At 39.3% G+C, this 17,145-nt stretch overlaps 2 protein-coding genes across 16 annotated transcripts in view; one reads left to right on the forward strand and one right to left on the reverse strand.

Moving 5' to 3' along the window:
* The window catches only part of LOC126236552 (uncharacterized), a 325,419-nt gene that overhangs the window by 90,404 nt on the left and 217,870 nt on the right, over positions 1–17,145 (forward strand). The gene's annotated exons all lie outside the window — the stretch shown is intronic.
* Positions 666–17,145, reverse strand: part of LOC126236544 (uncharacterized) — a 190,406-nt gene continuing 173,926 nt past the window's right edge. For 4 of the 8 annotated variants that reach the window (XM_049945936.1, XM_049945935.1, XM_049945929.1 and 1 more), the window contains exon 3: positions 666–1,048. In XM_049945936.1, coding sequence (XP_049801893.1) covers positions 987–1,048 — 62 coding nt within the window. In that variant the 3' untranslated portion in view covers positions 666–986. Of the gene's footprint in view, positions 1,049–3,999; positions 4,228–17,145 lie in introns of all 8 variants that reach the window. The other 4 variants (XM_049945931.1, XM_049945932.1, XM_049945930.1 and 1 more) reach the window with 2 other exon arrangements.

Here is a 17,145-nt window from a genome sequence, read left to right on the forward strand (position 1 = left end):
CCAAAACTCGATGAAAACTTTTTAGAGGGTTTCACTTTGATAGTGGTGAAGCGGAGCAAGTAGAAGTAATGTTATGGCCCCTTCAACAAAGTCAAACGTTCTACAGTGAGGGTATCAAGACACTGTTCTCTCGTTTGGATAAACATAGTGACAGGAAGAATGAGAATGTAGAGTGTTAATAAAGTTTATTTTATTTAAAAAGCTTTATAAGTTTTCACATATAAAGATTCAGAGGCATTACTTTTCGGCACGCACTTTTACTTACGCTTCAATCGACAAGATCTAGTGAGACGGTACACGGTCACTTTTACTACTTCGATAATGCGAACACGCATCTTGGCGCGATATTTCAAATAGCTTGCAATAAATTTATATAGAACCGTGAGATATGACACTATTTCTTCTGGATTACAAATTTTTCACTTATTTCCCAAGCCACGTAAGGCCCAGCCGTGGCGTCAGTCGTGAGTCTTTGCTGTGGCCGCCGGTGTCCTCGTGGCAGGCAGTGTGTTGAGGTTGGAAGTGGACATTGGGAATATAGGAGGTCAGCGTGGATAACGGATGAAATGCATTTGATGTTGTTAATAACAAGCCGTAGTTTGTCAGTATTTACGTGAACCTGTAGGTAGAGAAATATTTTCTACCGTTTAATATAACAGTTGACGTCATGAAACTACACTTTAATTGCGTCGGCATACAACTGTTATAGAAACAACAGAAACATAAAAAGAATACAAATGCAAAGTTTTTAGTACTAATCTTTACAGTAATGATATTTACTGCATGTCGTGAAGTAATCAGAAAGTGACACAGAATAGGATGTGTAGATTCGACCGGTTATTTTTAAGTATAAGTGTCAAGTTCTGACACTCTTCCAGTTTCTTGGCTCCTCTGGAAACAGCAGATGTCTTCAGTCAGCAGTCCAGCTATTTCTTCTCCACTCCGTCGCAGACGATTCAATCTGAGCCAACTGATTTGCAATACTCCTAGTTCCTGGGACAATCTGACAGGTATGGTTTGCATTGACTCTTTGGTTTCACCACGTAAACTGCAATGAAGAGGAATGTGCTTTATTAAAGATAGGAAGTACAAAAATAACATAGCACTTTAATTTTACTAGTGATAAGACAACGGTAAGTCTTCACCTTTTTTACATAGCACGAATTTCACTGTCAGCATGTTACGGTCGTGTATCAGAGATAATGTGGGGTCACACGGTGTGCTATGTTACAGGGTTCCTATTCGTCACTTTTACTATAGCAGACCGTTGGAAGATTGGCGACGCGAATAAACCTGACTTATAGCTTATTTAGAAAGTTTAAGGATGTCACTAGAACCACGTTCCTCTAGGAGGGTAATGCTCCTGACGTGCAAGGCATTCAGTGAGCAACGCATGTCTCCTGTGACGAGGTAAATGACGATAACCTGAGGGACCTCGATTTCGTTTGCTGGGAACTGATCTGGCGATCTCTGAGTTTGTGTTTAGGGAATGGTCAGCACCGCCGGTCCCCAGTAACCGTAAAACTTTGTCGGACGTGAGACCATCTTAACAGTAGAACGATCCAACGTGACGGGATGAAATGCGTTTACTCTGTCCTTCGTGTACAGGTCAGGAACGGTATTCCGCCGTCCAAACGTTCGCCCAACCCATAACGAACACCCTTTTGTTGCAAAAAGAAATAGAGAAATCAGTCATCTTGACAGTGGTGACAGCTACTGACAACAAAATTTACACTCTTGACAGTTTAATTAACAACAGTGTTATGTAAATACTAATGTTTATCATAAAGAAAGGACTGAATGAAAGAATACCATATGATACGAAACAGAAAGAATTCAAGAAATTATTATTTACGAAGGTTAAACCCCAGACCATAAAGTGACCAAAGATAACATTTTTCCTAGAAGAGGGTTGTAGCCCCATCGAGCTGTACGATTGCGGTGACTACAATGTAACTCGGCAGTGGAGATGTTAACTTCATTTCTCTCTTGTACTCTTGCAATAGTAGTACGCATGTTAAGCGCTGCTAGGTTATTTTATAGACGATCTGAAGTTTAAAAGTTTTACGGTTGGAATTATTAGTCAGAAGTGGGACTCAAGTAAAATCATCTTTACCGTTTAGACAGACAACGGGATAGTTGATTGCTGATTTGTGATGGGACTTCGTGATACTTAATAGTCACCAACATCAAAGGACACAGATAGAGACTCATCGCTGACATAAATTCAATTATTAGACTTGAATAGACAACAGATAAACGCAATCACAAAGAATTTACAATTTCGCCGTACTGTCAGATGCTATCGTCAAAGTCAGAACTCCGGATGCCAAACGACGTAATCACCCTGTAGAAACACTGAATGAATTAGGTACCTTTCTCCATCACTCAGAATGCCAAGTTTGGAGAGCGCAAGATCACCGAAATGTTATTTGTTTTGAGAGACACCAAACGTTTCTAGTGGTGAGACCTTCAGTTTTCCCCAACTCTAGAAGATTCACATTTTATTAGAGTTTGAAGAATTATTCTCATTGAATTGCGCCCATGTTACTCTGCACGATCCCTGTGAAGTTACGGGCTTCAGCTTTGTGTGAGATGCGTGGCCACCTTCTGTTTACTAATCGTCCGCAATATTATTGCACGTGGGACTGGGGCATTTCGGTCGGCTCATCGTGAGTTTTAATCGTGATATTTTGCTAGGACACGATGAGCAATTTCACAGTATAAGCACAGCTCTTCTGAAAGCTTCGATAGATGGTGCGTTTTCCTTAACCACTGTTCTTGATGACTGCAATGTATCAGCCTGCTTACAGCAGTGGCCACGAAAAGCCAAACTAAATAATGTCGTGGTTGTATAGTAACAAACTTACTATACATGTAGATTTTTCCGCTTGTTTTCTAGACATTTTCAGCTAAATATTCATTATTTATCTTTAATGTACTCTTGTACTAACCAACACGCGTGCAGGCACAACTTCTAACGCAGTGGAAATCTTAACCAGTAATACGACAACCCCACATCTTCTTCTTTCGCGATATTTTGGTCTGGCCTAAGTAACGTGCTTTTATAAGGTTTTTTTTCAACCTTCACTGACTACTAATTAAAATGTGTGGCATGCTGCTATTTACCATATAAATGCCCGATATTTGGGAAATTCTTTGCAATGGTTATACGGTTGATTACTATTACAGTGTGTCATCGCCTATAAATAGCATATATTTCGGTCCGATATTACATTGTAGATGTCTCACTAAGACAATGAATGAGTCTGTGCCCTAATTTAATGCCAACATGATGTTTCCGATAAGATGTAGTCCAGTACGTTCACTTATCATTGCCCAGTTCACCTAATTCTTCGTCTCTATGTCAACGCGTCGTTAAATCTTTAACTTCTTTAAACTTGCAAGATTATTTCTACTTGTTCCTAAGCGTATGACGGGTGTTGTTTATACACACTAATCCAGTTGTCGGCATTCTACAGGGTATGAAGAAAAGTGTACGTTGCCTATCGGTTTATAGTGTTAAGCTGGTATAGGTGTGTCTACTTCACTGCCAACACATTCACTGTGAAAATTAACCACACGCTACGGAACGCGGCACTTGTGGCAACTTCCGTCGCCTGTTAAAATATCTTTTCGTAAAATGTTGAAACTATGGCCCACTGCGTACTTCATGTTGCGATACACGACATAATCCTCCTAAAAGAATTCATGGGTGTGTAGTGAAAAACATGCAGCAGTTTTAAGGGGCAAGAAAATTACTGTAAAAGGTGGACTAAATATGCGCAGCAAATTGCTCTGAATGGTTTTGGTGGAGAATCATGAAGACTTGCAATTTCGTAATTTCGGTGAGGCCAGGGTAGCCACAGTTCCTTGATGATTTGATTTCACGCATATTTTCACTTTCGCTGTGGGACCATTCGCGAATTTTTATGCTGAACAAACTGGTTTTATCTTGTCAATTTTGAACAGAAAACTGTTCTGTTTAAAGTAACTTACCTTTCGGTAGTTGGTTGTAGCAAGAATACAGCTTCAACGAATTAGCATACAAGTAGAACTTGTTGTCTGCTGCGACACAAATGGTATCATCGTCATCTTCCGTGTAGGACGACCTCCCCAGAAATCTACTCTCAGCCGTGATATTGCCGGTGCTTAGAGTCTCATTCCCGATGTTGGCGGTGGTCGACTCTTCTGGTTGTCCGTGGACCTCCGCCACTGCTACCAGTGCTGTAAAAGTCAGTGAACGTAGTTACAGATGGCTATTTCGTCTAATGGATGTTAATGAAACTCTCCCACTTAGCACTGCAACACTACTGTATGTTATATATGTGTTACTTGAACAGTCCACTCGTCCCTGAAAATAAAAAAGAACGAATCAACAGCGACATGCACGCTATGCTCATGTCGGACAAGTTCTCGTAATTAATTTCGTGTTCCAATATACAATTACAGTGGTCTTTCAAGTCCTTGTTGGATTGTTATTATCTCATAATCAAACTGACAATATTAGTTGTTTCCTCACTTATATTTGGGAAGGTTTGCCTTTTTAGTAAGGCTCTGCCACACTGAAGGCTAGCCAGATATTTGGCTGATAAAGTTAGGTTCTTCATTGGTTTTGACATCAGACAGCCCGCTCTACCCTTAGTAGTAAAGAATGAAAAGGTATTGCAGAAGCTGGAAGCCTTCCTCGTTACGATCATGTAGCTGGGGTTTCACTGGAAAGCACACATATCTCCAAGTGGACGGCTCTGTAAAGTCTTTTGCTCCTCATCAAGATAATGAACGTAACCTATTAAAATATTGTCCCTGTTCCGTCCTCTGAAACTCACGTGATAGAGAAGATTAATAAGTGCCATTAGTATTTGATTGTTTTTCTGTTACATTCAAACTAAAGTGAGAGGCAAAGAAGTGACACTCCTTGCATGGAGCGTCTCACATAACGTCTTGTGATGTTCCGCATATTGTACGATGGGAGACATCAGAGTCATTTCACTATCTACGTTATGTCCAAGACACTAGTACATACACGGTTCCGTCACAGGAATGTGACCACCGCCTTTGTTCGACATCAACGCGAGATAACCACTCAATGACGGTAGGGCTCAGTATTAACGCTGGAGGCTATGTAAAGATCATCAGGGAGCCGCGGGGGACAGTGCAATAGTTGGCATAATGCGGAAACGAAACTATTTATCTGACGTCCAAAGGGGTATGATTATTGCCTTTCAGGCAGAGAGTGGATGCACGCCTCAGTTTGTAAACTGTTCAAGTGTCACCCTGCTTAAAGTGAAGTGTGCATGGTAAAACTGCACTATCTAAAACTGACAGCATGACCAGTGGGGCAACATTGACCATAGATGACAGAAGTGAGAGACAGCTGCGGAGATGTGTACGGATGAACAAGCATATTACAGTTGAGGGAAAGACGCCCCAGATGAACCACGGGGCTACCAGCAGTGTCTGCTCAACGATTATCGCGCGAAAGTCGTAGTTTTCCGCTGTCCACAGTAGGTTCCCGATTCGTACGCTCACGTCGACAGCTGTTCACCAGCGACGAAGGCTTCAATTTTCACTCCAATACCTGAACCGGACCTGCTTTGAGCGGCCGTTTGAGGCGAAAGACGTTTTATACTCGATCGGGTATAAGGCGGGTGGCGTTAGGGCGTGAAACGTCTCAAGGCAAACAACCTGCAATGAGTGAGGGAGCGTTATGGTCTGAGGAATGTATTCGTGTCGGCGATTCTTCATACAGGAAGCCATAATCGATCTAAACTACTATGCGTTTGTGCTTGAGGACCGTGTCCACCCCTCCATGCAGTTAAATGTTCTTCGGTACGATGGCATCTACCAAGAACACAATACATCTTCTCACTGTTGGATCTGTAGTTTGCTCTTAATATGATTGGACATGTTTCCTTCTGTTCTTTGGAATGAGATCTCAATATGGTAACTTTAGGGCTCTTGTACTTCTCTTTATACTCTTTGATCAAGAAATGTGTTTCCAGTAATTGCAGTTTTATTTTATTATGCAACTGTTTTGTTGGATACTTGTAGTCAGTTTCACTACGTAGTTTTCTGTAAAGAATATAAGAGTTTTTTCACTGCACTCGCTTTCTTCAGTAGCGTCTATTGTGTGCCCTGTATTTGGCCTTCTAATTCTTACTTGATTCTCCCCCAGTTTTTTTGTTTATGCTACTTAGTGTTTAATATTGTTTTTATATGCCTGTTCGTACTTATCTTTAACTTTCTTTAATCCCTTTGTTAGTAGTTTGTTTAGTTAGTGACTTGTAGCGCAATTTTCGTTGCTGTTAATTATTGCAGTACATCTTACGTTTGTAAGTACCTCTTATAGTTTTTCCATTTGAAATGTAACGCATGAGAAAATTTTTCAGCCAGCACACCGAAACATGTCATAGAGGCACGTGACATCTTACGTTACAGTTCAATGTGCACAAACAAACTTTGTGAATTGACTCAATCTCCGTATTTTGAAGGCGGTATGAAATGCGTAAGAAGATACTCCAAAAATATTATCCTTGAATAGCTGAAATTATATTCTATGATTTACATTTTCTGGTTTTTTAATTGCTGTGAGGACAAAACAGACGACCGCATGGGAAAAATCGTTGAATTACACACACGCAGACAATTGATCGAAAACTTAAGTTGCTTCCAACAAGACTAAGGTGAAATAAAAATGCGAAAACTATTGTCAGCAAAACGTAACTGGTGCAGTAACTTTTTTTGTTGCATAACTAAAGCTGTCGTCCTCTTTCATCATTCCTACAAGAGGTGTTGAGTGTGCATTCCAGTATGTATCACAGCTTAGCTTCATGGTTCTTTGCTGCTGAAGTATAAAAGGATTGCAACACCACTCACTAACTCTCAAAATACATATAGCTATTAAATAGTAGAGCCATTTGATTAAACCTGGTGCCACAGGCAGGATTTGTGTGAGACTGTTCTGGGCATTTTCCCTGACAAATGCCATACGCTCATTTCATTTCATATCTGACAAGCACCTCTGGCAAGTCCCGAAGACATGAGGTCTAAGATACATACTTTTAGAGCTACGTGTAGTTGGTGATACTGTAAACCGTCTTCACAGTTCATTTCAAGTGCATCATATACGTTAATTCTAACGAAACAGGTATGTATTTTGAACAGCTTATGAAAAACATTTACGTAGTCGTTTTTTCTCTGAAATTACCAGAACACTGATGCCTGCTGTTTCACAAAGAAAATACCAAACTCCATTTTGATCACCTCCTTTACAGATGGCTCACAAATGCAGGTCTTACGTAATAGCTTGTAAAACTACGACACCGTGCAGCACGTATTTTCCAGCTGATTGGTTTCATAAATTAAAAAAACATTTTAGCAACTATATGTACTTATGAAAATAATGATCAATGATATGTTATGAGACTGTAATATATGATGAAAGAATAAATAACAAATAATTATGTCAAGTCGTTATAGTAAATAGTCTGGAAATGACAGGGATGTTATATTTGTATGACACGGGTCATACATTTCATGTAACAATAATATCGTTGGCGTAAGAACGGACGGAGGGATGAGTTGCGACCAATCTGCGTTTTGGTACAGACATGTTTCTTGGGGCAGAAATGACAAATTGTGGAATTTGTGTTATAATAAGGGGGAAGCTAAGATATAAGTGAGGGAGCACGTGTATGTGCGTAGTACATAACCGCAAGAAGGTTTTTAGAGTTAATGAAAAAAGCAGTGTGGCCCAAGTTTATTCAAGTTCATCGCTAATCAAACGAGCCTACTGTCTATACTGAATTTCATAAATAACATTACATCGTACTGCAAGCAACTCATCGCAAAATAAGATAAATCCAGTAGTTTTATAGTTGTGTTATACGCATGCCAGTATAATAGTAGCTTTCTTGGTTCAAAAAATAGCTCTGAGCACTATGGGACTCAACATCTGAGGTCATCAGTCCCCTAGAACTTAGAACTACTTAATCCTAACTAACCAAAGGACATCACACACATTCATGCCCGAGGCAGGATTCGAACCTGCGACCGTAGCGGTCGTGCGGTTCAAGACTGAAGTGGCTAGAACCGCTCTACCAGCCCGTCCGGCAGCTTTCTTGGGACATTAGATTGGTCTAGTCAAACTACCAACGTAGTCCTGTCCTCTCATCATAACTTCAGTTAAATTGAGAACTAATTTTCAATCAAGTAGTCATTGTAATAGAAAGCTGTAGTAACTATGGTTCTTCATATGGTGCAGCACTGCTATGCTAACACAGACAATCAGTTAAAACGAAAAGTGATATAAGTGCAATACATGTTTGAGTGACAAAACTATACTGGCTATCTTGAAGCCAAGGTAATTTTATGATTTTATATTTTCTTCTGTAAATAACATATCTCTACATAACATTAGTACTGGCAGTAGGTTGTTGCCTTGAAGGAAGGTTTCTACGGCACTATTCGAATAGTATCTGATAAGGATAAGGAATTAATTACTTCGGTCACGACTAAAGATATTTTCAAAGACACAGCTTTATCGTTATTTGCGTGACGCAATATAGTATCTACGAAGTGTTGCTAGTCGCAATTAAAATTTTTATTAGAATTATTTCATCACAGATTAACGTCTTTAGTGTTCATTTTACGCGTGTTTTTTACATCGAAGCTCGCACAAGCGCATTTTGTTTATTTACCGCATTACCTTTGTTAAAGTATTTGCGTGAATTCAGTGTAATTAGCTATTTACCAAAGGCAGCTTTCAATCGTTTTGGAGATTGAAAACATTTTATTCTGATTTCTAAGTTCATTCATACAACAACTTTGTGATACCTAATCACGGTTTCCTACAGTAAGACTGCCACTCGTAGCCTTCTTTTTTTTTTACATTTATAAAGTTTTGTACACAGCAAATGCTCGTGCAATAACGAATGTGTTGGAACTGTCTAAATAGTATCGGTAAGAATCGATCTCCATATTAGATGCTTTGTTTATATTTATTGTGCAACAGTTTTATGCACAGGAGAGTATATGTGAGTAACATGTTACGATACGACAAGAATATAATGTGGTCCAAGTGGTTTAACAGTTGCTTACTGCACTCTGCTGATGATTCGATATAACAAACAGCTTACGGTGGACGAGATAAGCTTCACAATAGCGAAGATTAACAAGTGCTCATTCGAAATAAGATATGCATTTTAAAGTCTTCTGGATTGTATTTCATTTTTTTTCGGCCAATCGACTAACTTTCTATACATGGATATAGCTTTTCGCATGGATTAATACATGAGAAATTATGTAAAATAGGGGTAAGAAGAAAATGTTTATCGTGAATGACCGATAATAAATTCTGCCAATACTTACCAGCAACAAGCAACAAAGCAGCCTTAATTGCACTCGACAAAAACTACTACTGCTCTCTGCGTTATATTTTCATTTACATATGTTTAAATACCCGATGGCATCATCGAGTGTTATCGTTAAGTTCCCTCCTGATTTTCCGTTCCGTGAACTCTGGTTGCAGCAACTAGCAGCAGATTGACTTTCCTTGTACTTGAAAAGATCTGTTATCGTTCGCTATGTCAAACGTATTATCAGCATTACAACTACAGCATTCAATGAAACTGGTTACCATACTTTAGGCACAGGCTGGAAAGAAAAAATTTTTTGTCTCTCAGTGAAGCCCATCTTTTAATGTCGTACGGCTCGAATGCTGATGAAAGGAGGTGAACAGATGTCAGTGACGTTTATATCATTCACCGTCCGGTATAAAGAGCTTTCCATTTTGAAGAGGAATCTCTTGTGCATAGAGGAACTTCAGTACCTAGATACTACAGTCTACTTACCAATCTTAGAATCATACGAGGGAGTGTTCTCTAGAGTCCACGTAAGCAGTTTCCACCATCTTCTAAATTTTTTTATTATTCTTAGACGTAATGTTGTGTTTTTTGCAGCATTTGTAATTTTTTCTAGATCTACACCTCTACGTCCTGTATAATACATTAAATCTATTTGAAATATGTGGTTAATTCTTTAGCTACAGACTGTTATACATCTGACTCCCCGTGGATTAAATCTGGGAGCGCCATATCGTATGGGCACGTAAAATTCCCCTCCTTAAAAAATCTTTTTGCGTGTAAAGAGCAACAAACCGACGCCTTCTGTAGACACTAGCAGTCAAATGAAAGGCTAGACGAGCATTGTTTGTTAGGATTGAGTCTAGCAACACAATTCAAAACGGAAATACCGTATATCTGTTATAACTCCAGAGAAACGGCACTTAACGACTCTTAGGAAATACATCCTATATAAAGTACTGACGCTTTTGTGATACTGCGTTGGTCGTGCGCCATAGTAAGTAATAATTTAACACAAGACAATGTTGTGACTTGGAAAATGGGAAAAAGCTTCAATTCAGCAGAGTAAACTTTGTAATGCAGAAAAAGACTGGAGCACATAAAAAGTGGATATGAAATAAGGAAATATTTTAAAGATCAAATACCCATCTGGCTAAAAAGCGAAAATGTGTAAATTGTTTCGAATTACAACCCTGTCCCCTACCCTTCTGTTAGAGGGAAAGTCACGCAAGGAACGACTTAGAGACAAAGAGTCGATCCTTGACACATCACTAACAGCCCCACACACGGAACACATACGTACTTAACATGATAAGTGATTAATTGTTTTAGGTTTTAGTGTAAATTGCATATCAATTATGTATGTAGTACATTCTGCCACGTGGAAGTTAATTATGTCACATTCTCCTTAGAAAAATGAAGTGAAATATTTTTCCTTTTGATGCCTTTAACCTCGCATTTTGCAAAAACAGACAAAATGTCTGGTGGGATACTGCAATCACTGGTTATACAATGTTACTTATAATCCGTCATGATTGCAAAAATGTTTATTCACGTAGCTGGTTGCTATCCGTCCAGAACCATCTTCAGATATGCAAATTTCAGTTACAGGAGTAACCCGTCCTCACACAGCAACATTCACATGCTGCGTCCAGCTGAAAATTCCGGTATGATCTCGAGGGCTCTGGACAGTCTGTCGCACCACACTGGCTCTTCTCTTCTGGAACTGCCGCGTACTCTGTGACAAATGAGCGGACAGATGTGTCAACAAAGATGAATTCTCTGAAAACTTCTGTAGAAGTCTTATTATTTACTGTTGGTACTGAAAATGACAGACACTCCCTTTCCTACAGAGCACACGTACTTCTATTCCTGCAGCCCCTGCAGAACATGAACAGGAAGTCACGAATGTAGACTTCCTTTGATTACATCCCTATTAACAGTATATAATCAGTTTTGTTGATGATCTTTTAACTACTTCATCTTCGCCTTGTTTGCAAACAAAGTGACGGGCTACTTTTATACTTTTTACAAACGAGGGACAGCTTTGACAACGAACTTTCGGAACCGCACGAAACCATGTATAAAGTAACACCCGATCATAGAAAAACCAGTGGTCTGTATAATTGTCATGCAAAACGTTGCATTCTATCACAAGCAGCATTTTAATAGAGAGAAATAAAGTAACAAGATGTAACTGAAACGTAAATAGGGAACATTAAGAATATTAACATGTAATTCAATGACGTCAGTGTAACAACACTTTCAGTTAACAGTGCAAAAAAAACTCTCCCTAAAGTAATCAAGTAGCTCAAAAAACACATATCCTACACACCTGATAGTGCTTATACGAATTCTCATTCTGCAGATGCGGAAGTGGTTAAAACAATCCAGACGAGAACAAAGTCAACACCTCATTAGATCCACGTTTCTATATCCACAATCACTTCCATATTTTATCAGCCCAACAAACAATGGGACATTAATTACATTTTTAAATGATATTGTGAGTATGTCAGTGTCATTACAGGCCTTCCACCAAGTATAGTGCAAAATGTGCATATACTCAGTTGCCAAAACTAGATTGTACATCACAGAGTGAAGTGTATTATGCCAAACTTATGTGAATCTTCTCTTGTGTTTTGGAACATTGTAGTCTTACATAATCAGCAATCCTTGTGATGTAGAGTTTATATGAGCGAAAGATGTAACCACCAAGAGATGGTAATGTTTTGTGGCTTTTAGTGGAATATCTCCAGCTAATATCTTTGCTTGGAAAATTTGCACTTAGACGATGCGTATACCGTCACCATCTATTACGCAGCAACACGTTCATTTCAATTGCTGCGTGTTCGCCAAGGAATAAAGTAAGAAATCGTTTCATGTTGATCTTTCGTCATTGTTCTACTCTTGCTTGCCTCCGCATGAATGTTTCGTGGCAGTTGTTTCAAGTTCCTTTGAAATATTTGTGGCAATAGTGTCTTTTGGCCCTTTGAAAACAAATGTACTACATATTTGCTAGTCAATCTGTCATTGATAAAGCGACATGAATTGTGTAGCTGTGGGTAGAGGTATGTAGAGACTACAACACATTAGCTGTAGTTTTCTCGCCACTGTGGGACAGTGTTGATGATGAAGACATTTCGTACTGGAATAAGCTCTGGTCACTGTTCCAAACATTTTCACTCAACAAACTCTGCTGTGTCATACACACGTTCACTTCTTCCACAAACTGTTGTGCCATCTTCCGTGTAATGTTATCGTCTTCTTTGTCTTTCTGTGTGACAAATGTAGTAAAACGCACGGATAAAATGCGATTCTCAACTTTAAGACTGTCGATAAACGAATTCGAAGCTTTGAAATTGTCCAAGTCAACCATTTTAGACGTTTCTAGTGCCCACATCTGCAGATGCCGACAGCGAACTGTAGAGCCACACGACCTCTCTCTATCAAATCGTGATACCACATGCTCATTTAGAGATTCTAATTGGGACCGTCTGTTTTCTTTCAAACGATCTCCTGCTGCCTTTCACTAGACGCGCAATTTACAATTAATTGGCAATTTGATTTACTTTTAATGTACTTATACTGCCCCACTAGTTTGCTACAGGAATTGAACCCACGACAGCCACAGCCATCATCAGTGTTTTGTAGTAGGCTGTCATCAATATCTTCTATTACACTGGATTTCGACGGTTTGCTTGTACATAGATCGTACTCACTTTGACTGGACTGTTACTGTTGCTCTGGAGATGGACATCGTGTACTGTTTGAGTAACCACCTTCACGTTCAGGTTCTTCCTGTCCTTCAAAATCAGTATCCCTATCTTTATATTTTACCGTTTAACATCTTTAGCTCACATCCACTTGATTTATACAGGTGCGGAATCGCTAAATTACTTAGCTTTCCCAGAATGTTATAAATTTAATGGTAATATTTAATGGTGTGTGGAATAAAACAACGGTCAAACTATGAAAATATATACTGTACTAATTCAAATGAAATTTATATCTCCACGACAGTAACAAGAAGAAAGTCGATTTCAGTGAAACATAAAGTATCTGTACAAACGGCGTTACTAATGTATTATTCATTCTGGTCACAGAAACAAGCTGTGTTTACTTGCAGTCCCATGCAACAATGAAGTGGTACTGTAATGTAGCATACCATAAATGAAATAATAAAATTTACATATTGATTTTCGATTTGTCTTCTTTCAGCTGTGCCACAAATGGCTCTGAGCACTATGGGACTTAACACCTGAGGTCATCAGTCTGTAGAACTTGGAACAACTCAAACCTAACTAACCTAAGGAAATCACACACATCCATGGCCGAGGCAGTATTCGAACCTGAAGCGCCTAGAACCTCTCGGCCACAACGGCCGGCCTCAGCTGTGCCACAAAACGTATAAAAGCGTATCCCCCACCGAGACTGGAATCAGAAACCAAAGTAGGCACCCTTCTCTGGCCCAAGTTACTCCTGGATAGCCAAATTTTACAGCATTGTGTTCTGCCTTACTCCTCCACCCCTGACTATGAAGGACAGTCTCGAAACGTAAAAGGCAAGATTAATCGCAGTTTCCAAGTAAAATGAAAACCGTAAACTGCTACAATTATTTCACACGTTATGGGAAAATCACTCCTCCTATTTGATGCAAATCATAAAAAAATTTCATGTGACATTTGTAGGCCAATTCTGGGTCACTCAGGAAGAAACTCGTTGGTCACACGATTGCCAAACATATCCTGCATTGTTGTCCAGAATCAGTTAACCTTATCAGACCTGAAACCACACTTTTAAATAAAAGAACTGAAAAATCCGTAATATTTCACTTTTTAGCACCGTTAAAGGCCAATAATTTGAAAAAAAGTTTCATTAAATACGTGACCTACTGACCTACACGTCATGTATTGTGTGTTTTACAGCAGGTCTCTATCAAGTAAAAGTAACTACCTGTAGCCCGTGTATGAAATCAGGTCTCTATGATATTACAATACTCAAATACAAAACTTCCTTATTTACCGAAGTTAATTGTAAATTTAAACACTTTTTCGTTAGAAAAATCAGTTAACAGAAATCAGAGCTTCTATACATCACTTATTTGTTCTTTCAAGGCATTTTAATGAAACTGACCTGCACATTATGTAAAAATGTCGAAAAAGAGTCATTTCAGAGACTAAATTTTCCAACATAGTGTTCATTGCATATTCTTGTGTAATAAAATATGTGACGATTACTTCCATCTCTAAGCTGTCTCATATTGTGTGGAAATGTTTTAAGCAGTACCTTTTTCAAGTGAAATAAAGGAATGCATCACAGATATGGTATGTTACGAACTTATGACTGGAGCAACCTTGCATGCTACATCCAGATGTACATTTTTTTCTCCCAGCATAAATTTCTGGCCATTGGAATGCATTCCTAAATCTTTCGCATGCTCGTGGGACGGCTTGTGTTGGTTTACGCTTCTTCTATTCGTGCCTTTTCCTGTCGTTCGACATATTTGGGTCGAGGGGCTTCTGCAGCACCTCCAGAACATTCCAATTCGAGCGTGTCGGTTCCTGTCTATCGGTGAGAGAATTGCAGAGTTTATAGGGCAAGAGCGTAGTTTGTGCTCCGTCATCCCATGTGCTGGTGGCGGCGTGGAGTCGCGGGCATGTGGCGTGAGGGTGGTTTGGACAAAGCAAGTGTGTCTGTTCCTATCTGTCGGTGCTGGGAATTTGTGAAATTTAGGACCGATATAGCTTTTAGTGTGTCATGTGATAGAACTTTCCAAACATCTCGGGCGGTTGTGTGAGGTAGGTATTTGCAGACTGGACCCTGTACAGAAAAAAAAAAAAATTATATCGAGGTGCAACGTTTCCTTTGTCCGGCACGCGGTCGACAGGTTCCATCGTGTCCAACGTAAAATGCTTGCTGGCGGGTGAGGCGCTACAGTCCGGAACCCGTGAATGCTACGGTCGTAGGTTCGAATCCTGCCTCGGCCATGGATGTGTGTGATGTCCTTAGGTTAGTTAGGTTTAAGTTGTTCCAAGTCCTACAGACTGATGACCACAGGTGTTAAGTCTCATAGTGCTCAGAGCCATTTGTGGCACAGCTGAAAGAAGACAAATCGGAAATCAATATGGAAATTTTATTATGTCATTTATGGTATGCCACATTACAGTACCACTTCATTGTGACATGGGACAACAAGTAAACACAGCTTGTTTCAGTGTCCAGAATGAATAATACATTAGTAACTGAATGTAATGCAGCCACGCCGTTTGTACAGATACTCTATGTTTTACTAATATCGACTCCGTCTTGTTACTGTCGTGGAGATATAAATTTCATTTGAATTAGTACAGTATATATTTTCATAGTTTGACCGTTATTTTATTCAACACACCATTAAATATCACCATTAAATTTAAAACATTCTGGGAAAGCTAAGTAATTTAACGATTCCGCACCTGCATAAATCAAGTGGATGTGAGCTAGAAATGTTAAACAGTAAAATATAAAGATAGGGATACTGATTTTGAAGTACAGGAAGAACCTGAACGTGAAGGTGGTTACTCAAACAGTACACGACGTCCATCGCCAGAGCAACAGCATCAGTCCAGTCAAAGTGAGTACGATCTATGTACAAGCAAACCGTCGAAATCCAGTGTAATAGAAGATATTGATGACAGCCTACTAGAAAACACTGATGATGGCTGTGGCTGTCGTGGGTTCAATTCCTGTAGCAAACTAGTGGGGCACTATAAGTACATTAAAAGTAAATCAAATATGCCGATTAATTGTAAATTGTGCGTCTAGTGAAAGGCAGCAGGAGATCGTTTGAAAGAAAACAGACGGTCCCAATTAGAATCTCTAAATGAGCATGTGGTATCACGATTTGATAGAGAGAGGTCGTGTGGCTCTACAGTTCGCTGTCAGAATCTGCAGATGTGGGCACTAGAAACGTCTAAAATGGTTGACTTGGACAATTTCAAAGCTTCGAATTCGTTTATCGACAGTCTTAAAGTTGAGAATCGCATTTTATCCGTGCGTTTTACTACATTTGTCACACAGAAAGACAAAGAAGACGATAACATTACACGGAAGATGGCACAACAGTTTGTGGAAGAAGTGAACGTGTGTATGACACAGCAGAGTGTGTTGAGTGAAAATGTTTGGAACAGTGACCAGAGCTTATTCCAGTACGAATTGTCTTCATCACCAACACTGTCCCACAGTGGCGAGAAAACTACAGCTAATGTGTTGTAGTCTCTACATACCTCTACCCACAGTTACACAATTCATGTCGCTTCATGAATGACAGATTGATTAGCAAAGAAGTAGTACATCTGTTTTCAAGGGCCAAAAGACACTATTTCCACATATACAATCACGTTTTGGCAACTGAGTACATGCATATTTTGCACTATACTTGGTGGAAGGCCTGTAATGACACTGACATACTCACAATATTATTTGAAAATGTAATTAATGTCCCGTTGCTTGTTGGACTGATAAAATATGGAAGTGATTGTGGATATAGAAACGTGGATCTAATGAGGTGTTGACTACGTTCTCGTCTGGATTGTTTTAACCACTTCCACATCTGCAGAATAAGAATTCGTATAAGCACTATCAGGTGTGTAGGATATGTGTGTTTTGAGCTATATGATTACTTTAGGCAGAGTTTTTTTTGCACTGTTGACTGAAAGTGCATGTTACACTGACGTCATTGAATTACATGTTAATATTCTTAAAGTTCCCTATTTACCTTTCAATTACATCTTGTTTC

The sequence above is a fragment of the Schistocerca nitens genome, chromosome 2 (genome assembly GCF_023898315.1).
Source record: "Schistocerca nitens isolate TAMUIC-IGC-003100 chromosome 2, iqSchNite1.1, whole genome shotgun sequence".
Taxonomy (NCBI): Eukaryota; Metazoa; Arthropoda; class Insecta; order Orthoptera; family Acrididae; genus Schistocerca; species Schistocerca nitens.